Source organism: Bufo bufo, chromosome 3 (genome assembly GCF_905171765.1).
Source record: "Bufo bufo chromosome 3, aBufBuf1.1, whole genome shotgun sequence".
In the NCBI taxonomy this organism is placed as follows: Eukaryota; Metazoa; Chordata; class Amphibia; order Anura; family Bufonidae; genus Bufo; species Bufo bufo.
This window is the reverse complement of record NC_053391.1, coordinates 461,892,729-461,920,248: the sequence shown is the minus strand read 5'-3', so window position 1 is coordinate 461,920,248 and position 27,520 is coordinate 461,892,729. Positions and strand designations below refer to the sequence as shown.

Below are 27,520 nucleotides of genomic sequence, written 5' to 3'. Positions count from 1 at the left end.
TCAGAGCTGAATATTTCAATACAGCAGAGTTGAGGTTTTCATTTCTTGCACTTTGCTTTCGGCACCCACATAATTTATCTCTGGTTTTCATAAGACAGCCTCCTCTGGCACCTAAATGTATCGTCTTTGCTTTGCCAGCAGGTAAACCTGTTGAATAATCTTAGATTACAACATGGTACAATTGAAAGGTTCATTGGGAAATTAAGGTCTGCTATATCTGTGTATACAGTATACAGTCTAAAAAATTATGATGATCGATAAAAAGAAACACACAAATGTATTAGAAAATGTAAAAAACTGGAAAGCACATGTACTATATGTCATCAGTAGGGATGGGCGAATCGACTTCGGATGAAACATCCGAAGTCAGTTTGCATAAAGCTTTGTTAGAATACTGTACGGAGCGAGCGCTCTGTACGATATTAGAATGTATTGGCTCCAATGACCCAAAGTTATTACTTCGCGAAGTCTCGCGAGACTTGAGGTAATAACTTCAAAAATGTATTTCTACTGTAAAAAACCTTTTACCGAACTCAGGTTCGGTTCCAATTCGGGCCCGAATCCCCTGAAGACACCAGGTTAGTTGGCGAAACATGTCAGGGGCAGTGTTTGAAGGCTTTTTAGATGCACTGGCTACCAGAGATATATTACTAAAGAGGTTGTAGGTATAGCGTAGGAATTACCGTAAGTAGGAATGAGCTTGTAGCAGTGAACTGACACAGCCCACTATATTCCTTCGGTGTATACACTACACTGTGAGGCTAACAGTGTTACAAATACATGAGGACAAGTAACACAGCTGATATTATTAAATACTTTTATTTAGTCTGTAGATGTTTAAGTACAAAAGCAACAATAAAAGTAACGATATAGTATGTAGTAAATAGCACATGTAATTATGAGGCTTTTTTGGTCTTTCTGACCATTTCTAAATAATGACAGCATGAATATTGCACAGGTGTGCCTTAGACTGCCCACAATAAAAGGACACTCTGAAATGTGCAGTTTGATCACACAGCACAATGCAACAGATGTTGCAACGTTTGTGGGAGCGTGCAATTAGCGTGCTGACTGCAGGAATGTCTACCAGAGCTGTTTCCCGTGCAATGAATGTTCATTTCTCTACCATAAGCTGTCTCCAAAGGCGTTTCAGAGAACTTGGCAGTACATCCAAGCGGCCTTACAACCTCAGACCACATGTAACCACACCAGCCCAGGACCTCCACCTCCATGATCATCTGAGACCAGCCACCCGGACGGCTGCAGCAACAATCGGTTTGCATAACCAAAACATTTCTGCACAAACTGTCCTAAACCGTCTCAGGGAAGCTCATCTGCATGTTCATCGTCCTCATCGGGGTCTGGACCTGACTGCAGTTCGTCGTCGTAACCGACTTGAGTGGGCAAATGCTTACATTTGATGGCGTCTGGCATGTTGGAGAGGCGTTCTGTTCACGGATGAGTCCCGGTTTTCACTGTTCAGGGCAGATGGCAGACAGCGTGTGTGGCGTAGTGTGGGTGAGCGGTTTGCTGACGTTAACGTTGTGGATCAAGTGGCCCATGGTGGCGGTTGGGTTATGGTATGAGCAGGCGTATGTTATGAACAACAAACACAGGTGAATTTTATTGATGCCATTTTGAATACACAGAGATACCGTGACGAGATCCTGAGGCCCATTGTTGTGCCATTCATCCACGACCATCACCTCATGTTGCAGCATGATAATGCACGGTCCCATATTGCAAGGATCTGTACACAATTCCTGGAAGCTGAAAACATCCCAGTTCTTGCATGGCCAGCATACTCACCTGACATGTCACCCATTGAGCATGTTTGGGATGCTCTGGATCGGCGTATACGACAGCATGTTCTAGTTCCTGCCAATATTTTGCAACTTCGCACAGCTATTGAAGAGGAGTGGACCAACATTCCACAGGCAACAATCAACAACCTGATCAACTCTATGCGACGGAGATGTGTTGCACTGCGTGAGGCAAATGGTGGCCTCACCAGATACTGACTGATACCTGTCACGGATGATATAGCAGATAGCTGGAAGTTATGGATAAACATCCGACTGGCTTGATCCCAAACTAAGGAGCATAAAGGTGACCCCTGTAAAACCCTAAGAGCTCACCCTGACTGCTAAGAACATACAGTTGCAAAAAAAAGTGTGTGAACCCTTTGGAATGATATGGATTTCTGCACAAATTGGTCATAAAATGTGATCTGATCTTCATCTAAGTCACAACAATAGACAATCACAGTCTGCTTAAACTAATAACACACAAAGAATTAAATGTTACCATGTTTTTATTGAACACACCATGTAAACATTCACAGTGCAGGTGGAAAAAGTATGTGAACCCTTGGATTTATTAACTGGTTGAACCTCCTTTGGCAGCAATAACTTCAACCAAACGTTTCCTGTAGTTGCAGATCAGACGTGCTCAACGGTCAGGAGTAATCCTTGACCATTCCTCTTTACAGAACTGTTTCAGTTCAGCAATATTCTTGGGATGTCTGGTGTGAATCGCTTTCTTGAGGTCATGCCACAGCATCTCAATCGGGTTGAGGTCAGGACTCTGACTGGGCCACTCCAGAAGGCGTATTTTCTTCTGTTTAAGCCATTCTGTTGTTGATTTACTTCTATGCTTTGGATCGTTGTCCTGTTGCAACACCCATCTTCTGTTGAGCTTCAGCTGGTGGACAGGTGGCCTTAAGTTCTCCTGCAAAACGTCTTGAGAATTCATTTTTCCTTCGATGATAGCAATCCGTCCAGGCCCTGACGCAGAAAAGCAGCCCCAAACCATGATGCCCCCACCACCATACTTCACAGTTTGGATGAGGTTTTGATGTTGTTGTGCTGTGCCTCTTTTTCTCCACACATAGTGTTGTGTGTTTCTTCCAAACAACTCAACTTTGGTTTCATCTATCCACAGAATATTTTGCCAGTACTGCTGTGGAACATCCAGGTGCTCTTGTGCAAACTGTAAACGTGCAGCAATTTTTTTTTGGGACAGCAGTGGCTTCCTCTGTGGTATCCTCCCATGAAATCCATTCTTGTTTAGTGTTTTACGTATCGTAGATTCGCTAACAGGGATGTTAGCATATGCCAGAGACTTTTGTAAGTCTTTAGCTGACACTCTATGATTCTTCTTCACCTCATTGAGCAGTCTGCGCTGTGCTCTTGCAGTCATCTTTACAGGACGGCCACTCCTAGGGAGAGTAGCAGCAGTGCTGAATTTTTTCCATCTATAGACAATTTGTCTTACCGTGGACTGATGAACAGCAAGGCTTTTGGAGATACTTTTATAACCCTTTCCAGCTTTATGCAAGTCAACAATTCTTAATCGTAGGTCTTCTGAGAGCTCTTTTGTGCGAGGCATCATTCACATCAGGCAATGCTTCTTGTGAAAAGCAAACCCAGAACTTGTGTGTGTTTTTTATAGGGCAGGGCAGCTGTAACCAACACCTCCAATCTCATCTCATTGATTGGACTCCAGTTGGCTGACACCTCACTCCAATTAGCTCTTGGAGATGTCATTAGTCTAGGGGTTCACATACTTTTTCCACCTGCACTGTGAATGTTTACATGGTGTGTTCAATAAAAACATGGTAACATTTAATTCTTTGTGTGTTATTAGTTTAAGCAGACTGTGATTGTCTATTGTTGTGACTTAGATGAAGATCAGATCACATTTTATGACCAATTTGTGCAGAAATCCATATCACTCCAAAGGGTTCACATACTTTTTCTTGCAACTGTACAAAATGTCTCAGAGGTAGACGATTGCATGCCCTCGTACCTAGACTGTGTGACACCTGAAAACCCTATAATAGTGAGGGGACACGACCTCCGGCTCCCTGCACTTAATATGGAGGGAGTCAGGGTCACCTAGAATCAAGCCAGCAAAGAAACACAATACAAGAAAGGACTTATTTGAACAAGCAGTAACAGAAGTCTCCAGCAGTGATCACTTCAATCCAGGAAGTAGTATAAACCGCAAAGTGAGGCAGTATGGGAGGGAATATAAAGGGAGGCAATTAGTGTGAATAGGTGACAGCTGGGAGAAGGAAAAGAGATGACAAAGTGAAACCAAAACAAAGAATATCATGCAAGAGGTACAGAAGAACGTCTGCCAGACCTTCTCAGAGAGCTGGCGGTGACAATACCAGATACACCCCCCATCCCCACAGTAAGGCAAAACTGTACACATTTCAGAGTGTCCTTTTATTGTGGGAAGTCTAAGGCACACCTGTGCAATATTTATGCTGTCTAATCAGCACCTTGATATGCCACACCTGTGAGGTGGGATGGATTATCTCGGCAAAGGATGTTCAACATCTAAGCTATGAAGAACAAAGGTGAGCCCTTTCCACCAGTGTAGCCATGGACCATCCATCACGTAACCACGTAACTCAAGTGTTCTCCCTAGTCCTGTAAAATCCTGCTAATCTGACATGGGTCTATTTTTTATACATGCCAGATTAGTGTGATTAAAAGACTGTGAAGTATAGTTCAGGAGACTAGCCATGCAAATGGTATGTTAGGTGGCATTTGGTTTAGTGCAATTACAATGCAATTAGAAAGTCTTCAGACCCTTTCACTTTTTCACATTTTGTTATGTTGCAACCTTGTGCTAAAATAAAATTAAAAATCAAATTTTCCCTCAATCAAGTTTTCCATCAATCTGCACTCAATGCCCCAAAGTGAAGTCACAATTTTAGATTTTTTGCAAATTCATTAAAAAGGAAAAGCAAAAATTTTGCATGGACATTCAGACCCTCTGCTATGACATTTAAAATTTTGCTCTGGGGGCCTCCCATTTCATTTGATTATCTTTCAGATGTTTCTCCACCTTGATTGGTTCCACCTGTGGTAAATTCAGTTAATTGGACATTATTACACACACCTGTCTATATAAGGTATCACAGCTAACAATGCATTTCAAAGCAAAAATCAAGCCATGAGGAGGAAAGAACTGCATGTAGAGCTCAAAGACAGGACTGTGTGGTGGCACAGATCTAGAGAAAGGTACAGAAGATTCTTCTGCACTGAAATTTCCCAAGCGCACAGTAGCCTCCATAATTCTTAAATGGAAGATGTTTGGAACAACCAGGACTCATCATAGAGCTGGCCACCCCACCAGGGAGGAAGGGCCTTGGTTAGAAAGGTGACCCTAGAGCCCAATGGTCACTCTGACTGAGCTTTAAAATTATATGTGATGGTAGGGGAAAATTCCAGAAGGTCAAGCATCACTAAAGCACTCCACCAGCTTGGGCTTTATGGCAGAGTGCCCAGAAAGAAGCCTCTGCCCGCCTGGAGTTTGAAAAAGGCACCTAAATGATACTCTGGAGAAACAAGATTTTCTGGTTTGATAAAACCAATATTTAACTTTTTGGCCTCAATTTTAAGCATTATGTCTGGAGGAAACCAGGCACTGCTCATCACCTTCCCAGTACCATCCCTACAGTGAAGAACGGTGATGGCAGCATCATTCTGTGGGGGGGGGGGGGGGGTGGTTCAGTGGCTGGGACAGGGAGACTGATCAGGGTTGAGGGAAAGCTGAATGGAGGAAATTACATAGATATTCTTAATGAAAACCTGATCCAGAGTGCTCTGGACCTCAGACTGGGCCGAAGGTTCACCTTCCAACACGACAATTACCCTAATCTTACAGCCAGATAAACACAGGAGTATTTTATGGACAACTCTGTGAATGTCCTTGAGTGGCCCAACCTGAGCCTTGACTTGAACCCAGTTGAACAACTCTGGATAAACCTGAAATGTCAGTCCCCATCCAGAAAATCCCCAAATCCAGGCCTGCAAACCTTGTGGCATCATACTCAAAAAGACTGGAGGTGTAATCACTGTCAAAGGTGCTTCAATTAAGTACTGAGTAAAGGGTCTGAATATAATACAATATTTGAGTTTTTCCTTTTCAATAAATTAGCAAAGATTTCAACCATTCAATTTTGACTTTCCTATTATGGGATGTTGAGTGCAGAATGATGGGGAAAACTAAATTTTTTTTAAAAAATTTACCACAAGGCCGCAACATAGAAAAAAATTAAAGACTCTGAAGACTTTCCAAAGGCATTGTACATACAGGCATTTGAACCATACAAATACACTTCGTACACTCATGCATGTTCAGATCTTAGTGTTTTTCCTCATCCTTACAGAAAATATTGAAACATAATTTGGACATTGAAAGGAGACTTCTTGAAGATTCCAGTTCTGTTGACAGATAAGTTCCTCAAATACTCTGAATAGGTAACCATAATACAGAGGTGTGACCATAGTGCTTTTTGTATTTTCTTTCTGTTGTGATAAAACTCTGGACTCCAAACATTTTGCTGTGAGTGACATCTGTGTTCAATCATTTTCCTCTATTTCACAAGCAAAATTGCTTCCCACTGTTAAGGGTTACAATAAAACTGTTACTTTGCCATCAGCATTTCCATGTTTGGAAATTACAAAAAAGCGGGGTAAAAACATCAACTGGCTCCTTTGGGCAACTCCATTGTTCCTATCATTGTTACTATTTCGGTGTTTAATGTTACTTTGTTATGAATGACCTGGGTATTTGAATGCTTTGTTAACCTTTTGAAAGGAGGTTTTCAGAGAAACAATAAAAAAAAATAATAACATGCCTGTCAATGTGAAAAATAAAAGGATTACTCACCTCCATCAATCCCCATTCCAAGGCTACTCCATTCCTCGCTGCCCTTTACTTCCTGTAGTAGCTCGATACACCAGAAATGGCAAGTAAGGCCCACTCAGCCAATCATTGACCTTAGAGGTGAACCACCTCAATCAGTGATTGGATGGGTAGGCCTTTCCTGGCATTTCTGGTGTGTTGATCATGAAGAGGAAGTAGAGAGCAACGTGGACCAGAGCAGCATCGGAACAGCAGTGGCAGGAAATTGATGGAGGTGAGTAATCCTCTGTTATTGTTGGGCCAATAATTTTTAAACAAAATTGTCTCCCTGGAAAATCCTTTTTAATAACTATGTTCCTTCCGACATGTACGTCCAGTGCACCCATTAGGTATTCATACACTAATCAAATTAATTGGAAAGTCATAGGTTAACAATCATTATATGTTCAAGTTTTAATGAGCTGCAGTATCCTCGGTGCTTAAAAAAGCAATGGGAATCAATTGTTTTCCTGTACTGCACAGTAAAAGCGGTTAAAAAAAGAAATGTGGTTGTGTTTGATAGGTGGGGGTCCCAGGCTAAAAAATCTGTTGCCTTTGTAAAATCCCGCCCTTGCTGTAATGTTTGTTTCGTCCTTTGTGTACTCTGCTGAGTGTTTACTGCATCTTACCATTGTTCTATATCTCAACAGAATGCTTCCAGCCTGTCTCAGGACCACGTTTCTGAGTTCACACCTCTAGCCTCCATGCCGAGCCCAAACTACCAAAGCAACGAGTTGAACAGTGATGCGGCCAGCAGGTCAAATTATTATTCTAAAAAAGTGATGCTCACTCACTGGCAAAGCAATGATTTTTTCAAACTCCCATCCCTCTTTGGCTATTCCAATACCCGCTATAGCTCCAGCACGGGCTCATACCTCAGCAGGTCAGGCTTAGAAACATCCGTGTGACACATCACCACTGCAAGCCTTTACAAACTCTTTATTTTTATTTTATAATTTGGGAGATGCAGCAAAATGATTGTCTAGTAAAATTGTAGCCTCTTGGACACCAACTTGCTGTCTGACCATAAGAGTGATTGCTCCTTTCTTGGCCTGTGGGCCTGGTGGTTATCTTTTTTAAAACACTGCAGCAAAGAACAATTTTCACAGTCTGGTACTGTGTGACTGATAGCACTGTACATTTCCCTGTTCCCTGTCCGGAGATATCTGTGGTTTATTAGTCATGTCCGCTTTTTTTGTTTTATACTACTGAATCGTTTGTGTGGATGATTTCTACTACATGTTGTAGTCAACAAGTTGATATTTGATGGAGCACAATATGTCATCTAACTGAAGATCCTCCTCTCTCTTTCTCTCCTCTGCTGGTACCAAAAGAACAAGCTGGTGTTTCTCTTGTGCTCATTTCTTTTCAAGAAACTCTGTCTAGGGCTCATTTCATTGTAAGTTGCCAAATATGTTCATGTAATACCTGTGTTCTCCCGGTAGCTTTCCCTAGGACCTCTTAGATGTGTCGTCTGTCCATCGACATCCACTGTTTCTTGCAAGCTGTGCATATTCAGATGTGCTGTTACATTGCTGAAAAAGACCTCTCATGAAGCTCTATAAAATACAATAAATGTTTAAAAAGGAAAAAAAGGACATTGTTCAAAATCCATTTTACACATGTAAAAATGTCTTCACTGAATTACTGTAATTGTTTGGATTATATTTATAAATGCAGCAGGGCTAAAGTTGTAAGCTGATTACAATACTGCTTCCAGAATTAGATGACAATCTTTGACAGTCTGATACATCTGTAGTTTATTGCGTTGGGCCTTCCCCCCCCCCCCCCCCTCTACATCATAATACTATGTGTAATAAAGCTGTCATATGTTGTGATAACCTCAGCTATGCTTCTATGTTACGAGCATCCAAGACCAAATTTGTAGAGAGGATCCAATATCTGCAAAATTAAGGAATAATAAAATAAAATGTTCTCTGTGACTGTACAGTTTCTTGAAGTGAGAATGTGATGTTCTGTACTTAAACCACGTGTAGCAATATGGTATGTGCCTATAAATGGGTAATGCATAGATGTGATTTATGTCGGCATCTGACCTGTTACCCCAAGAGCTGTTCTCGGGTCAAAGTACTACATATGTAATAAGCTGCATGCATGTTGTTTCCTCTCTTAAAGGGAATGTGTCATCAGAAAATAACCTATTGTTTAAATCATGTTTGGTTTAACCTTTGCACAGGTCATAGAGCACGCCTAGAAAACTCTCCCATAGGTCTCATCACCATTGTGTCTATGGCCCATGTGGCTGCTGTAAAGCAGTTCATTAAAAGCTCTATAAATGCTGTTATGAACATTCAAGGCAAATGGCTGCCCCCATAATCATGTTCAGGAGATAAGATAAAAAAAACTGCAATCAGAAAATAAAACCAGATTAGAAAAATGGATATGTGTTAATATCTGGTTTTAACTGGCAGAAAAAAATGGTGACACATTCCCTTTAAAGGGGGTTGTCCTATAATTTAGGAAGTTAACCTGAAAGCAGCATGTTATAAAAAACAACATTACTGAACTGTTAAAGGGAATCTGTCAACCCAATTTTGGACCATTATGTACAGTAATACGAGTAGTATTGCAGAACCCAGAGCTGTGTAGCACTCATACGGACGCCGCTTCCTCTTCAAACAGCTGATTGGAAGGGCTGCCGGGAGTTGGACCCCCACTGATCAGATATTGATGACCTATCCTGAGGATGTCATCAATATGTACTGGCTACACAACCCCTTTAATGCTTATGTAGATGTGTAGAAGTCTGGTTCTCACTCCCCACCCATCCCTTGGTTGAACTTGATAGACTTGTGTTTTTTCCAGTCATACTAAGTATGGAACTATTCTTGGGGTCCAACTCCAATATCATCAATAAAGTCTAATAGATTTTAAATAAAAAAAAATAGACCCTACTGGCAAGTAATGATCTGCAAAGGCAGCTCCAAATGGGTTTTTTCTCCTGGACCAAAATGGTGGCCAGTCCGACCCTCCTAGTGCTGTCTTTCTCTTAGGTAAAGGTAACTAAATGTGTGGCTAATCATCATATTGTAAAATAGAATGGCACTGTATAGAAGTAACCACTATAATAGTCAGATTTTGATATGTTTGCTGACATGGAAAAATAAATTGAGGTTTATTCTTTTTAAGTTCTGGAAATGTGAATTATTTTGTCTCTGCAGCTCTTAAAGGGAGCCTGTTACCACAATCTTGGACTACTATCTACTGCACCAAACCTCCCCTGTTCCCCCACTAGCAGTGCTCAGAGCTGCGCTGACATACATTGTTGGGACTGCTGTGTTCTCTCCATCACAGTAGTCTAGACTGTGTATTTCAGTGCTGACGGGGGGGTGGTACCGCAAATAATAGTCCAAGATCCTGGTGATAGATTCTCTTTTAAGGCTTTTTCCCATCTCAGTAAGAGATGGTGTATTGCTAGGATTTACGACCACTTTATGATTGGTGGAGCTTCGACCTCTGGGATTTTAAATGATCCTATGGGCTCATGCACATAAACACGTGCGCTCTGTGCTGCGGACTGCAAATAGCGGTCCGCAATTCACGGGTACCAGCTGTGTGGCCGCCGTTTGCAGACCCATTCGGTCTGCGATCCACAAGATGCAATCTGCACCACAAAAAAAATATACAACAGACTGAAATCACACGGAATCACCCTGTAGTGCTTCTGTGGGCTTCCGCTCCGCACAGATCCATATCTTGCAGATTGTGGACCGATTCAAGTGAATGGGTCTGCTTCCGCAAACAGTGGCCACACAGCTGGTGCCTGCGCATTATGGACCTCTGTTTGCCGCCGCAGCACGGGGTGCACACGTTGATGTGCATGAGCCCTTAGGATCATTTGAAATCCTAGAGCTCGAAGCTCCACTAATCATAAAGTGATGGTATATCCTGTTTGCGGGCCACGTTCGTGTGCATGAGCTCTAAGACGGAGTTCTGCGGCCTCTTCACAGTTTTTCCATGCACAGTGCCTCTCCTAACCATCTGACTGTGCAGAGATCTGTAGCCAGTCTTGTTCACTCTCTATAATTCCTCTGCATAGCATTTGGCCAGGGAAAGACCATGAAGGGGCCACAGCTCTGAATCATGAGTCCCAGAGGTCCCTTAATGGAACGGGAATACCCTGTTTAAAATCTGCTTTCAGTATGGTACTGGACATATGGGGCTTACAGAAAGCTGTCCTTTTAATGTAAAAATCTTAAAATAAAAACTCTTGGGAAATCTAAGATGTGCAAAACACTTTGGATCTCATGTATGAAACTGCTCATAATAACTCAAGTCTATAAGTGAAGAAAACATAAAGTGGAATATAAACTCTGGTTGTGATGATCAACTAAGTCAGTCCATCTGGATCAGTTTTGTTGATTAGGTTGGGTTATAATATAGAATTACCAATTAAAGGACATCTGTCAGCAGATTTGTACCTGAGAAGACATTTGTGAAGACATTGTGTTGGTCCCATGTTCATATGTGCCTGCATTGCTGATAAAATAATGTTTTAATATATGAAAATGAGCCTCTAGGAGCAACAGGGGCGTTGCCATTACACCTAGAGGCTCTGCTTTCTCTGCAACTGCTGCGCCCTCTGCACTTTGATTGACAGGGCCAGGCATGAGGACATTTTCACTGCATGGCCCTGTTAATCAAAATGGAGAGGGAGTGGCAGTTGCAGGAGAAGGAGGGCCTTTAGGTGTAACAGCAATGCCCCCGTTGCTCCTAGAGGCTAATTTGCATATATTTAAACATACGTTTTCCCAGCAATGCAGGCATATATTAACATGGGACCAACACAGATTCCTTCAGCTGCCAAGCACACATGTAACAGGTCAGCCAGTTTCATAGGTACAAATCTGCAGTCAGAAACATGCTATAATTGTATTAATAATGAGAAACATATCAGCAAGTTCAAGAGGTTATTTTGTTGTGGCAACCTCTTTTGAAATAAAGCTGGTCCCATTGCTGAAATCCCTGTATATCTTCAAAGTAGTATTACATGGTTGCCACTCATGTACAGTCAGGTCCAAAAATATTGGGACATTGACACAATTCTAACATTTTTGGCTCTATACACCACCACAATGGATTTGAAATGAAACAAACAAGTCGTGCTTTAACTGCAGACTGTCAGCTTTAATTTGAGGGTATTTACATCCAAATCAGGTGAACGGTGTAGGAATTACAACAGTTTGCATATGTGCCTCCCACTTGTTAAGGGACCAAAAGTAATAGGACAATTGGCTTCTCAGTTGTTCCATGGCCAGGTGTGTGTTATTCCCTCATTATCCCAATTACAATGAGCAGATAAAAGGTCCAGAGTTCATTTCCAGTGTGCTATTTGCATTTGGAATCTGTTGCTGTCAACTCTCAAGATGAGATCCAAAGAGCTGTCAGTATCAGTGAAGCAAGCCATCATTAGGCTGAAAAAACAAAACAAACCCATCAGAGAGATGGCAAAAACATTAGGCGTGGCCAAAACAACTGTTTGGAACATTCTTAAAAAGAAAGAACACATCGGTGAGCTCAGCAACACCAAAAGACCCGGAAGACCACGGAAAACAACTGTGGTGGATGACCGAAGAATTCTTACCCTGGTGAAGAAAACACCCTTCACAACAGTTGGCCAGATCAAGAACACTCTCCAGGAGGTAGGTGTATGTGTGTCAAAGTCAACAATCAAGAGAAGACTTCACCAGAGTGAATACAGAGGGTTCACCACAAGATGTAAACCATTGGTGAGCCTCAAAAACAGGAAGGTCAGATTAGAGTTTGCCAAACGACATCTAAAAAAGCCTTCACAGTTCTGGAACAACATCCTATGGACAGATGAGACCAAGATCAATTTGTACCAGAGTGATGGGAAGAGAAGAGTATGGAGAAGGAAAGGAACTGCTCATGATCCTAAGCATACCACCTCATCAGTGAAGCATGGTGGTGGTAGTGTCATGGCGTGGGCATGTATGGCTGCCAATGGAACTGGTTCTCTTGTATTTATTGATGATGTGACTGCTGACAAAAGCAGCAGGATGAATTCTGAAGTGTTTCGGGCAATATTATCTGCTCATATTCAGCCAAATGCTTCAGAACTCATTGGACGGCGCTTCACAGTGCAGATGGACAATGACCCAAAGCATACTGCAAAAGCAACCAAAGAGTTTTTTAAGGGAAAGAAGTGGAATGTTATGCAATGGCCAAGTCAATCACCTGACCTGAATCCGATTGGGCATGCATTTCACTTGCTGAAGACAAAACTGAAGGGAAAATGCCCCAAGAACAAGCAGGAACTGAAGACAGTTGCAGTAGAGGCCTGGCAGAGCATCACCTCAAAAAGTGGGAGGCACATATGCAAACTGTTGTAATTCCTACACCGTTCACCTGATTTGGATGTAAATACCCTCAAATTAAAGCTGGCAGTCTGCAGTTAAAGCACATCTTGTTCATTTCATTTCAAATCCATTGTGGTGTTGTATAGAGCCAAAAATGTTAGAATTGTGTCGATGTCCCAATATTTATGGACCTGACTGTAAATGGGCATCCCTGTAACACATGGCCAGACTGGGTCTTCCAGATCAGGAGCCACTGATACTTAGCACCTCTACGCTTTGGCTCATTGGGGAGGTCCTAAGCCTGAAACCACAGTTTATGGTGTCCACATGCCCTAATAAACATATGGACAGAGGTTGTATTAGTGCAGGGATGGCCAACCTGAGGCTCTCCAGCTGTTGCAAAACTACAACTCCCAGCATGCCCAGACTGCCTACAGATATTAGCCTACAGCAGGGCATGGTGGGAGTTGTAGTTTTACAACAGCTGGAGAGCCGCAGGTTGGCCATGCCTGTATTAGTGAATCAACCTTTATGCTCTTTTTGCTTTCTGTATTACAACATGATAATGAATTATCACACCATAGCTATGGATACATAAATGTTATGCATTTAAAGAACATGTAGCGTCTGGGAAATTTGGAAGCTTTCAATCATTTATAAACTGAAAAGTGACAACAAATCAATGTATTTCATTGATTGGTCAGGTAAGGCTCAGAAAATAGCATTGCCTTTGTTGAAGTGGCTACTTCATATTTGTTATCTTATCCAGTGTTTTTCAACCACTGTGCCGCGGCACACTAGTGTGCCGTGAGATATTGTCTGGTGTGCCGTGGGGAAAAATTCCAATTTGGTCTATTTGCGAGCTGAAGCCGCATGTTACGGACTATATAGCTCCGGTGTCACTGTCCTGTTACAGTCTGACAGGAGGAGACATCGCAGTAGATCACCGATGCGCAGAAGAGCGCCGATGGATCTGATTATCGCGTCGCAGCGCAGAGGAGCGCTGAGTGATGGATCTGGAGGAGACATGAGCAGAAGAGCGCTGATTGATGGATCTGATGCGCAGAAGAGCGCCGATGGATCTGATTATCGCATCGCAGCGCAGAGGAGCGCTGAGTGATGGATCTGGAGGAGACATGAGCAGAAGAGCGCTGATTGATGGATCTGGATGGAGAAGAGCGCCTTAGGTGTGACGGACAGCGGCTATCTAGAGGAGACAAGCACAGTAAGTACTGAGTGACAGTGAGACAGGAGCAGATACAGTGATGGACAAGTTTTTGAAAAGGAAAGAACTGGACCCTGAACAAAATTCGGAGCCAGATGAGAGCCCAAGTATGAGTGGGGATCAAAAGAAAGCAAAGATGGTTAGCTCAAGCAAATTCTCTGGCACAAGGCAATATAGCGAAAGCAATATTTCATTTGGATTTACTTTCACCGGAGATGCAAAGAAACCAACTCCACTGTGCTTGGTGTGTGGTGAAAAGCTATCTAAGGCCTCTTTCACACTACAGTATTTTGCGTTCAGTATACTGGACGTTTTTTGAGTTCAGTATACGGAACAGATACTGAACCATTCATTTCAATGGTTCAGCAAAAAATACTGAAGTGTCTCCGTGTGCATTCCGTTTCAGTATTTCAGTATTTCCGTGCCGTGGAAAGATAGAACATGTCCTATGTTTGTCCGCAAATCACGGTCCGTGGCTCCATTAAAGTCAATGGGTCAGCAAAAAAACGGAATGCATACGGAAGGCATCCGTATGTCATCCGTTTTTTGCGGATCCGTCATTAACAAATGCTAGGCCCAGCCCACTGTGGCCATGTGTTTCTTGTTGCCAAAGTTTGGCTGAGCACAAATACAGGTGGCTTCCGTTTTTGATCCGTGAAAAACGGACCGTATACGGGAACCATGCGGAAACCATACTGAAAGGTTTTTGCGGACATACTGAACGGAAACGGAGACACAACGGAACCCAAAAACGGGACAAAGGATCCGTGAAAAACGGAACGCAAAACACTGAAATGGACATACTGTAGTGTGAAAGAGGCCTAACAGTGCTATGGTCCCAAGTAAACTTAAACGCCATCTCCAAACGAAACACCCTTCGCTTCAAAACAAGAATGCGGACTATTTTGTTCGCCTGCGTGAAAACACGGAGAAACAGGCAACTTTCATGAGAAAAACCACAAAGGTAAATGAAAGAGCTCTTAAAGCTAGCTATCACGTTGCTGAACTTATAGCTAAGTCAAAAAAGTGGTGGTGTGCCTCGTGATTTTTTTCATGAAAAAAGTGTGCCTTTGCACAAAAAAGGTTGGAAAACACTGATCTTATCAATACGTCCTCACCTAGTAGTAATGACAGGTATCTTGACTTGTTTGATGTTCTGTGAAATATTTACTACAATTGACAACTATTTGACTATTGCCTTTAGGTACTTATTGACTCTGAAAGGCTGTATGTGCTCTCTGTAGAAATGTTGTGTGTAGACATTTACCACTCTGCCTTAGGGCTCGTTCACACGACCGTTGGTGTCCCGTTCCCGTATTGCGGACAGCATTTGCGCATCCGCAATACACAGGCTCCGTTCCGTTGTCATTCTGCATCATTGATGCGGACCAATTAATTTCAATGGGTCCGCAAATCTGGAGATGCGGAACGGAAGAATGGAATGGAACAATACGGACGCACTACGGAGTGCTTTCTGGGGTTCCATTCCGTGCCTCCGCACCGCAAAGAGATAGAACATGCTCTCTTTTTGTGGAACGGAGGGATCGCGGACCCATTCAAGTGAATGGGTCTGCGATCCTCATGCGCCTGCCCCACGGAAGGTGCCAATGCATTGCGGACCGCAATTTGCGGTTCACAGCACGGGACACCAACGGTCGTGTGAACGAGCCCTTATTATGAAGAGTAATATATGTGGTGAAGACAAATGATTTGGGGTATTTTTCCTTTCTTCTGTAAATATGATTTTTTTTTCTCATTTTATGCTTGCTGAGATGGTGATGTGGTGTAAGAGTTGAACTCTATGTTTTGAGCCAACCAGATGTCTGCTGCTCCCCTCTCACAGTATGCAACTGCCGAGAGACTGTAACATGATCTCTGGTTGGGGAGTACTACAGTCACCATCCAGACCACAGCCAATGAACCCCAAAACTGCTACCAGCGTTCCGAAACCATCCGAAACTAGTATAAGACTAGGGCTACCCCTTTACCAGAGCCAGCACCTTGGCTAGGATCCCAGGATACAGAGCTGATAACAGAATACTGGTGCGGCACACAGGCAGCAGACCTTCCAGAATGACCAGGAAGGAAAAAGAAAGGGTAGTAGGGTCAAAAACCAGGAGAGACAAACACGACCAATGCAGTAGATGAGAGGTAACATCCAGAGACTAACCAGAGTCGATATCAGGAGAATAGATATAAGCAGAAACAGTAGCCATAAGGATAGTCCAAAAACAAACCAGTAGTCTGATAACTAGAGAAGTCAGTAGTTAGCCACACAGTATAGAGCCGTGAAAAACAAACGCAATTACAGACAATGTTGATAGGAATAAGCTGTCTTAAATCCCCCGCCTTGCTGTAAGATTGGACACAGAGTCAGAAACCAGTCACACGGACAGATCGAGCAGCCAGGGCTTGTCTGGTCAGCATGACAGCCCTCCCAGTACAGCCCTGTATAGTGATGTGAGATGTCTGCTTCTCCTCTAAGGCCTCTTTCAGACGGGCGTTGCGGGAAAAGATGCGGGTGCGTTGCGGGAACACGCACAATTTTTCCACGCGAGTGCAAAACATTGTAATGCGTTTTGCACTCGCGTGAGAAAAATCGCGCATGTTTGGTACCCAAACCCGAACTTCTTCACAGAAGTTCGGGCTTGGGATCGGGGTTGTGTAGATTGTATTATTTTCCCTTATAACATGGTTATAAGGGAAAATATTAGCATTCTGAATACAGAATGCATAGTAAAATAGCACTGGAGGGGTTAAAAAATAAATAAATAATAATTTAACTCACCTTAATCCACTTGCTCGCGCAGCCCGGCATCTCCTTCTGTCTCCTTTGCTGAACAGGACCTGTGGTGACGTCACTCCGGTCATCACATGATCCATCACCATGGTAAAAGATCACGTGATGGATCATGTGATGACCGGACTGACGTCACCACAGGTCCTGTTCAGCAAAGGAGACAGAAGGAGATGCCGGGCTGCGCGAGCAAGTGGATTAAGGTGAGTTAAATTATTTTATTTATTTTTTTAACCCCTCCAGCGCTATTTTACTATGCATTCTGTATTCAGAATGCTATTATTTTCCCTCATAACCAAGTTATAAGGGAAAATAATAATGATCGGGTCTCCATCCCAATCGTCTCCTAGCAACCTTGTGTGAAAATCGCACCGCATCCGCACTTGCTTGCGGATGCTTGCGATTTTCACGCAACCCCATTCACTTCTATGGGGCCTGCGTTGCGTGAAAAACGCACAATATAGAGCTTGCTGCGATTTTCACGCAATGCACAAGTGATGCGTGAAAATCACCGCTCATGTGAACAGCCCCATAGAAATGAATGGGTCGGTATTCAGTGCGGGTGCAATGCGTTCAACTCACGCATCGCATCCGCGCGGAATACTCGCCCGTGTGAAAGGGGCCTAACAGCGTGAACATGCAGACTGAGGCTGACATACTACAGTTGCATCCCCATCCTCCATGTCTGCACCAGCAGAGAGAGGTTTTTTTTTGTTTGTTTTTTTTCATTTCCCACCCCTCTGCCAACCAGGGGGTGGTAGCTGTGGCGCTCTGCAACAACAACAGCAGTGACTATGGTGACTACAGACCAGGACTTGTTCTGTATCTACTTACTAAACCAGGGAATTAAATACACTAAATTAGTGGCATGGAGAAAACAATGCACAACTAATACTTAAAGGGCTAATCCCATCCGGGACATTTATGACACATCAATAGGATAGGCCATAAATGTCCGATGGTGTAAGTCCTACCTCTGGGAGCCTCTCCTATCTCAAGAATTGGGTCCCGAAGCGAATGCAGAACAAGCCGCAAATGTGGGGCTACTCCTCTATTGACTGCTATGGGACCTCCGAACATACAGTAGTTAAGCACTGGCTCAGCTACTTTCTGAAGTCCCTCAGTAGTGAATGGAGAGGACACAGTGCATGCACAGTGTACTAAAGATACAGAAGTAGTGGTGCCATACCAAGCTTATTATATAAATACAGCACCATATCCAAGCACAGTACATAAATACAGCACCAGATTGGATCCAAGCATGGTAGACAAATACAGCACCAGAACCAAGCACATTGCGTAAATACAGCACCGGAACCTGAACAGGTCTAAAAATATGTAGGGAGTTGTTTCAAAAAAGAGAATGCTATCATCTGTCATCACGCTGTAGACCATGCGAGTGATTACAGCACTGATCAGACAGTGGCAGAATATTCATTTACATTTAGTGACTTGCAGGACCCGCTGCCTGCTTACAGGACACTCATTGAGCTCAAGACCTGCTGCCTTCAGTAAAGACCAAGTGTCCCCAAGCAGGCAAGTGGTTGAGGTGAATATTGTTTATTTATTTATTTAATTTGTCGGCAGTCAAAAAAAAGACTGGGGGCCACTCTGGAAGACATCCTTAACATTGGGGGCAACTATTAGGGACATTATTTACAATGGGGCCACCATTGGGGACATTATGTATATTGCAGGGGTTGGGATAAGCCATTAAACCGTTAAAAACGGATGCAAAACTGACTTTAAAAACGACCAGAGATGGATGCACAAGTGGTTGAAAAATGGCCATGAAAAACTGACACATTGGGCCAGATTTATCATTCCTCTGACAGCTCACTCCACTTTAACATATGGCTAAAGTCAGTTTTAGCCAAGTCAGATTTATGATCGGCCCTTTAAGACTGTAATAAATGTGGTTTGACGGTAGCAGTTTATCCGTCAGTAAGCAGCTTTACAAAAGTCGCACGTTTTTATGAAAAAGTCGCACGTTTTTATGAAAAAGTCGCATGTTCTATTAAAAAGTCTCATAAGATAAGCATGGTCCTCACTGGAGTGAAATTGGGACTTTTTTGCGACTTTTTTAAATAGTCCCAATAGTGAATCTGTCTACAGATTCATTTACATAAGAAGACACGCCCACTTTCAGAAAACTGGCGAGCATAGTGCAGAGCAGAAAAAAGTCGCAAATTTGTGCGCAGTTTTAGCGTTTGGGACTTTTTTGGGACTTTTTCACTCCATTATTCTGACCTGAGCTAATGATAAATCTGGCCCATTGTCTCTTTTTTATGTTTGTGTGCATGTAGCCTTACTTATGACTGTATATTGGATGCTGCTGGGGGAGGAAGTGATGTTATGTACATGGGACTGTGTGTTGGAGGAGGCTGAAGGAAGGGAGCAATGTTATTTACATGGGACTGTATTTTGGGGGGAGGAAAGTGATGGTATTTACATAGGACTGTATATTGGAGGGGAAGGGAGTGATGTTACTTACATGGGACTGTGTGTTGGAGGGGGCTGAAGGGAGGGGAGTGATGTTATTTATATAGGCCTGTATGTTGGAGGGGCTGCTGCATTATCATTTCTGGGGGTACTACTGGGAAGAATTTTAACTACTGGGGCATTATAAGTACTGGCGGCCCTACAGGGGGCATTATAAACACTGGGGCACTACAGCAGGAGCATTATAACTGTAGGGGGCATTATAAACACTGGGGCACTGCAGGGAGGCATTATAAATCATGGGGGTACAACCGAAAGCATTATAAGTACCACGGACACTGCAGGGGGCATTATAAATACTGAGGGCACTACCAGGGGGCATAATTACTGGATCTACTGAAGGGAGCATTATAACTAGTAGGGTCACTGTAGGGGCATTATAACTACTGGCCACACTATTACTACTGGGGGCTCTAGTGCCTTATAGGAGTGCCATATAGATTGTCCTTATTTCTACTGCGGGGTCTAAAGGGGTGCCTTATAGCGGGGCCTTATTAATTCTGAGTGCACTAAAGGGGGCCTTATTACTACTGAGGGTGCTATAGGGAGCATTTTTACCACTGGGACACTATAGGGGGCCTTATTTCTACTTGGGGCTCTGTGGGGCCATTATTACAGTGGATATAAAAAGTTTACACACCCCTGTTAAAATGTCAGGTTTCTGTGCTGTAAAAAAAATTGAGACAAAGATAAATCATTTCAGAACTTTTTCCACCTTTAACCACCTCCGGACCGCCGAACGCAGATTCGCGTTCCGGAGGTGGCAGCGCTGCGCACAATCACGCATATACGCGTCATCTCGCGAGACGCGAGATTTCCTGTGGGCGCGCGCGCTCACAGGAACGGAAGGTAAGAGAGTTGATCTCCAGCCTGCCAGCGGCGATCGTTCACTGGCAGGCTGGAGATGTGTTTTTTTTAACCCCTAACAGGTATATTAGACGCTGTTTTGATAACAGCGTCTAATATACCTGCTACCTGGTCCTCTGGTGGTCCCCTTTGTTTGGATCGACCACCAGAGGACACAGGTAGCTCAGTAATATGTTGCACTAAGCACCACAACACTACACCCCCCCCCTGTCACTTATTAACCCCTTATTCACCCTTGATCACCCCTGATCACCCCATATAGACTCCCTGATCACCCCCCTGTCATTGATCACCCCCCTGTCATTGATAACCCCCTGTAAAGCTCCATTCAGATGTCCGCATGATTTTTACGGATCCACTGATAGATGGATCGGATCCGCAAAACGCATACGGACGTCTGAATGGAGCCTTACAGGGGCGTGATCAATGACTGTGGTTATCACCCCATATAGACTCCCTGATCACCCCCCTGTCATTGATTACCCCCCGTCATTGATCACACCCCTGTAAAGCTCCATTCAGATGTCCGCATGATTTTTACGGATCCACTGATAGATGGATCGGATCCGCAAAACGCATACGGACGTCTGAATGGAGCCTTACAGGGGCGTGATCAATGACTGTGGTTATCACCCCATATAGACTCCCTGATCACCCCCCTGTCATTGATTACCCCCCGTCATTGATCAACCCCCTGTAAAGCTCCATTCAGATGTCCGCATGATTTTTACGGATCCACTGATAGATGGATCGGATCCGCAAAACACATACAGGCGTCTCCCTGGAGCCTTCCAGGGGGGGGGTGATCACCCCATATAGACTCCCTGATCACCCCCATGTCATTGATCACCCCCCCCTGTCATTGATCACCCCCCTGTCAGGCTGCATTCAGATGTCCGTATGATTTTTACGGATCCACGGATACATGGATCGGATCCGCAAAACACATACGGACATCTGAATGGAGCCTTACAGGGGGGTGATCAATGACAGGGGGGTGATCACCCCATATAGACTCTCTGATCACCCCCCTATCATTGATCACCCCCCCCCCTGTCATTGATCACCCCCCTGTAAGGCTCCATTCAGACATTTTTTTGGCCCAAGTTAGCGGAATTATATATTTTTTTTCTTACAAAGTCTCATATTCCACTAACTTGTGTCAAAAAATAAAATCTCACATGAACTCACCATACCCCTCACGGAATCCAAATGCGTAAAAATTTTTAGACATTTATATTCCAGACTTCTTCTCACGCTTTAGGGCCCCTAGAATGCCAGGGCAGTATAAATACCCCACATGTGACCCCATTTCGGAAAGAAGACACCCCCAGGTATTCCGTGAGAGGCATATTGAGTCCATGAAAGATTGAAATTTTTGTCCCAAGTTAGCGGAAAGGGAGACTTTGTGAGAAAAAAATAAAAAATATCAATTTCCGCTAACTTGTGCCAAAAAAAAAAAATTTCTATGAACTCGCCATGCCCCTCATTGAATACCTTGGGGTGTCTTTTCAAAATGGGGTCACATGTGGGGTATTTATACTGCCCTGGCATTCTAGGGGCCCCAAAGCGTGAGAAGAAGTCTGGTATCCAAATGTCTAAAAATGCCCTCCTAAAAGGAATTTGGGCACCTTTGCGCATCTAGGCTGCAAAAAAGTGTCACACATCTGGTATCGCCGTACTCAGGAGAAGTTGGGGAATGTGTTTTGGGGTGTCATTTTACATATACCCATGCTGGGTGAGAGAAATATCTTGGTCAAATGCCAACTTTGTATAAAAAAATGGGAAAAGTTGTCTTTTGCCAAGATATTTCTCTCACCCAGCATGGGTATATGTAAAATGACACCCCAAAACACATTCCCCAACTTCTCCTGAATACGGCGATACCACATGTGTGACACTTTTTTGCAGCCTAGGTGGGCAAAGGGGCCCATATTCCAAAGAGCACCTTTAGGATTTCACAGGTCATTTATCTACTTACCACACATTAGGGCCCCTGGAAAATGCCAGGGCAGTATAACTACCCCACAAGTGACCCCATTTTGGAAAGAAGACACCCCAAGGTATTACGTGAGGGGCATGGCGAGTTCCTAGAATTTTTTATTTTTTGTCACAAGTTAGTGGAAAATGATGATTTTTTTTTTTTTTCTTACAAAGTCTCATATTCCACTAACTTGTGACAAAAAATAAAAACTTCCATGAACTCACTATGCCCATCAGCGAATACCTTGGGGTGTCTTCTTTCCAAAATGGGGTCACTTGTGGGGTAGTTATACTGCCCTGGCATTCTAGGGGCCCAAATGTGTGGTAAGGAGTTTGAAATCAAATTCTGTAAAAAATGACCAGTGAAATCCGAAAGGTGCTCTTTGGAATATGGGCCCCTTTGCCCCCCTAGGCTGCAAAAAAGTGTCACACATCTGGTATCTCCGTATTCAGGAGAAGTTGGGGAATGTGTTTTGGGGTGTCATTTTACATATACCCATGGTGGGTGAGAGAAATATCTTGGCAAAAGACAACTTTTACCATTTTTTTATACAAAGTTGTCTTTTGCCTAGATATTTCTCTCACCCAGCATGGATATATGTAAAATGACACCCCAAAACACATTCCCCAACTTCTCCTGAATACGGAGATACCAGATGTGTGACACTTTTTTGCAGCCTAGGTGGGCAAAGGGGCAGGGGCGTACATAAAAATCACTGGGCCCCATAGCAGGAATCTAAATTGGGCCCCCATTCCCCTTTTATAGCCCCTCCTTTTGGTCCATGAACTATTCTTTCTGCTGCGTTTTATAATTTATGCCATCAGGGCCAGATTGGGATTACAAAACAGCCCTGGCACACAAAAGAGGTATAATAGATGCAGTGTGTACAGGTATATAGTATATTCCCTAGTGTTCTGATATGTGAGGTACAGGGTATATACAGTAGTGTAATATGTGAGGTACGAGGTATAATAGATGCAGTGTGTACAGGTATATAGTATATACAGCAGTGTTCTGATATGTGAGGTACAGGGTATAATATATGCAGTGTGTACAGGTATATAGTATATACCGCAGTGCACTGATATGTGAGGTACGGGGTATAATATATGCAGTGTATACAGGTATACAGTATATACAGTAGTGTAATATGTGAGGTACGAGCTATAATAGATGCAGTGTGCACAGGTATATAGTAAATACAGCAGTGTATTGACACCTCGTACCTCACATATCAGTACACCGCTGTATATACTATATATCTGTACACACTGCATCTATTATACCTCGTACCTCACATATTAGTGCACTGCGGTATATACTATATATCTGTACATATTGCATGTATAATACTGTGTAATATATGCAGTGTGTGTGTGTATAAATATATATATATATACACATACATGCATACACACAGAGCAGTGTATTGATGTGAGACATAGAAGGTATAATACTGTAGATGCAGTGTTTACAGAAATATGTGGTCAGTTATACATTATGGTCACTGTGTGTGTGAGGTACATGAGGTAGTGGTGGTCACTGTAACTGTCTGAAGTATTATACATGAGTGAGCAATGAGTAAAAACAGGGCATGGAGGGGGGTAAATGATGAAAAGTGGTGGACCTCCTCTTACCACTCCATTCCAGTCTGTATGGATCAAAGCTGCTTGTGAACTTCTAATACTTGCTGTTAGGGGTTGAAGGACCTGTGATGATGTCATCACAGGTCCTGGCAGATATACCTTTGAAACCTAGGAACTACGGTACACCATTTTTGGTGCAGTTCCTTTGCTAGATTCTGCAGGACCTGTGATGTTGAAGATGATGTCATCACAGGTCCTGGCAGATGCACTGTTCTAACCTGGGAACTACACTTTACGCTGTGCAGTTTCCTTACAGGACCTGTGATGACATCATCAAAGGTCCTTTAGCTTTAGAAAGATAAACAGGAGCAATTAGGGGACGGGGCCTCTCCTCCACTTCGGGCCCCCCTTCCTCACGGGCCCCATAGCAGCTGCGTGGTCTGCCTATATGGTAGGTACGCCACTGCAAAGGGGCCCACATTCCAAAGAGCACCTTTCGGATTTCACCAGCCATTTTTTACAGAATTTGATTTCAAACTCCTTACCACACATTTGGGCCCCTAGAATGCCAGGGCAGTATAACTACCCCACAAGTGACCCCATTTTGGAAAGAAGACATCCCAAGGTATTCGCTGATGGGCATAGTGAGTTCATGGAAGTTTTTATTTTTTGTCACAAGTTAGTGGAATATGAGACTTTGTAAGAAAAAAAAATTAAAAAAAAAATCATAATTTTCCGCTAACTTGTGACAAAAAATAAAAAGTTCTATGAACTCACTATGCCCATCAGCGAATACCTTAGGGTGTCTACTTTTCGAAATGGGGTCATTTGTGGGGTGTTTGTACTGTCTGGCCATTGTAGAACCTCAGGAAACATGACAGGTGCTCAGAAAGTCAGAGCTGCTTCAAAAAGCGGAAATTCACATTTTTGTACCATAGTTTGTAAACGCTATAACTTTTACCCAAACCATTTTTTTTTTACCCAAACATTTTTTTTTTATCAAAGACATGTAGAACAATAAATTTAGAGCAAAATTTATATATGGATCTCGTTTTTTTTGCAAAATTTTACAACTGAAAGTGAAAAATGTCATTTTTTTGCAAAAAAATCGTTAAATTTTGATTAATAACAAAAAAAGTAAAAATGTCAGCAGCAATGAAATACCACCAAATGAAAGCTCTATTAGTGAGAAGAAAAGGAGGTAAAATTCATTTGGGTGGTAAGTTGCATGACCGAGCAATAAATGGTGAAAGTAGTGTAGGTCAGAAGTGTAAAAAGTGGCCTGGTCTTTCAGGGTGTTTAAGCCCTAGGGGCTGAGGTGGTTAATGTGACCTATAAACTGCACCACTCAATTAAAAAACAAACTGAAGTCTTTTAAGTGGAGGGAAGAAAACAAAAAATAAATAAAATAATGTGGTTGCATAAGTGTGCACACCCTCTGATAACTGGGGATTTAACTGTGTTCCGAATTAAGCAATCACATTCAAAATCCTGTTAAATAGGAGTCAGCATACACCTGCCATCATTTAAAGTGCCTCTGATTAACCCCAAATAAAGTTCAGCTGCTCTAGTTGGTCTTTCCTGAAATTTTCTTAGTCGCATTCCACAGCAAAAGCCATGGTCCACAGAGAGCTTCTAAAGTATCAGAGGGATCTCATTGTTAAAAGGTATCAGTCAGGAGAAGAGTACAATAGAATTTCCAAGGCATTAGATATACCATGGAACACAGTGAAGACAGTCATCATCAAGTGGAGAAAATATGGCACAACAGTGACATTACCAAGAACTGGACGTCCCTCCAAAATTGATGAAAAGACGAGAAGAAAACTGGTCTGGGAGGATACCAAGAGGCCTACAGCAACATTAAAGGAGCTGCAGGAATATCTGGCAAGTACTGACTGTGTGGTACATGTGACAACAATCTCCCGTATTCTTCATATTTTTGGGCTTTGGGGTAGAGTGGCAAGACTAAAGCCTTTTCTTACAAAGAAAAACGTCCAAGCCAGGCTACATTTTGCAAAAACACATCTGAAGTCTCCCAAAAGCATGTAGGAAAAGGTGTTATGGTCTAATGAAACCAAGGTTGAACTTTTTGGCCATAATTCCAAAATATATGTTTGGCGAAAAAACAACACTGCACATCACCAAAAGAACACCATACCCACAGTGAAGCATGGTGGTGGCAGCATCATGCTTTGGGGCAGTTTTTCTTCAGCTGGAACTGGGGCCTTAGTTAAGCTAGAGGGAATTATGAATAGTTCCAAATACCAGTCAATATTTGCACAAACCCTTCAGGCTTCTGCTAGAAAGCTGAACATGAAGAGGAACTTCATCTTTCAGCATGACAACGACCCAAAGCATACATCCAAATCAACAAAGGAATGGCTTCACCAGAAGAAGATTAAAGTTTTGGAATGGCCCAGCCAGAGCCCAGACCTGAATCCGATTGAAAATCTGTGGGGTGATTTGAAGAGGGCTGTGCACAGGAGATGCCCTCGCAATCTGATAGATTTGGAGTGTTTTTGCAAAGAAGAGTGGGCAAATCTTGCCAAGTCAAAATGTGCCATGCTGATAGATTCATACCCCAAAAGACTGAGTGCTGTAATAAAATCAAAAGCTGCTTCTTTTTTTTTTTTTAATTCTTTATATTTTTATTTTGAAAAGACATAAAATTAGTACATAGACCAATTTGGAACAGATCAGTATATAGTATAACAGTCATAAATATCCTTATAACCCTCCCCCCCCCCCCATTGGCTGTCGTTCCCCTCAATTCATTCAAGTACAACAGACAATAAATACATTAGAGATATCTACGTGGCTCTGCGTGCTACTCTCCGCTTCCTTTCAATATCCTCATAAATTTTAATTTGTTGAAGGTATAGATCCCACTCCCTAGAAGAGGGCTGAGAGACAGAGCCCCAGTACTTCACCAATATAGCCTTCGCTACCATCAAACCTCTCATCCAAATCCGTCTAACCTGGGGGGGACTTCCGTTTCTGAACCATAGTCTCCAAAGATCACTATCAAGATCCCCGGGTTATAGTTCATTGAGGATTCCTTTTGTAGAGCAACGAAAACCTCATCCCAATATTTTCTTATTTTATTGCAACTCCAAAGCAAATGGACATAGTTCGCATTAACATATCCACATTTAGGGCAGCAACAGTCCCGGGCCCTATTTTGGGGAAATTTCCCTTGGATTTTGGGCGTGTAGTACAACCTATGGAGGATCTTAAATTGAATTAGTCTATGTGCACTTGAAACTGTCGCCTTTCTCACGTTCCTATAGATAGTGGGCCACTGTAAAGGAGGGCAGTTCAACTCTTGCTCCCATTTACTTGGGCTTTTAAAAGGTGTTACAGTTGCCAGTGCCATTCGGAGTTTAGTATATAATCTAGATATTTTCACCTTCTCATCCTTCTCGTGGAAAAATACGACCCCTATTCCTAGAGGCTTCAAATACATGTTTCAAACGTGCATACATAAATACATCTAGTGGTGAACAA

General features: G+C 42.9%; 1 protein-coding gene across 3 annotated transcripts in view; it reads left to right on the top strand.

Annotated features, from left to right (window-relative positions):
- The window catches only part of ATP11A (ATPase phospholipid transporting 11A), a 223,149-nt gene extending 213,549 nt beyond the window's left edge, over window positions 1-9,600 (top strand). The window contains exons 29-30 of one of the 3 annotated variants that reach the window (XM_040425205.1): window positions 6,191-6,281; window positions 7,359-7,494. In XM_040425205.1, coding sequence (XP_040281139.1) covers window positions 6,191-6,259 — 69 coding nt within the window. In that variant the 3' untranslated portion in view covers window positions 6,260-6,281; window positions 7,359-7,494. Of the gene's footprint in view, window positions 1-6,190; window positions 6,299-7,358 lie in introns of all 3 variants that reach the window. The other 2 variants (XM_040425206.1, XM_040425204.1) reach the window with 2 other exon arrangements.
- The last annotated feature ends 17,920 nt before the right edge of the window (window positions 9,601-27,520 follow it).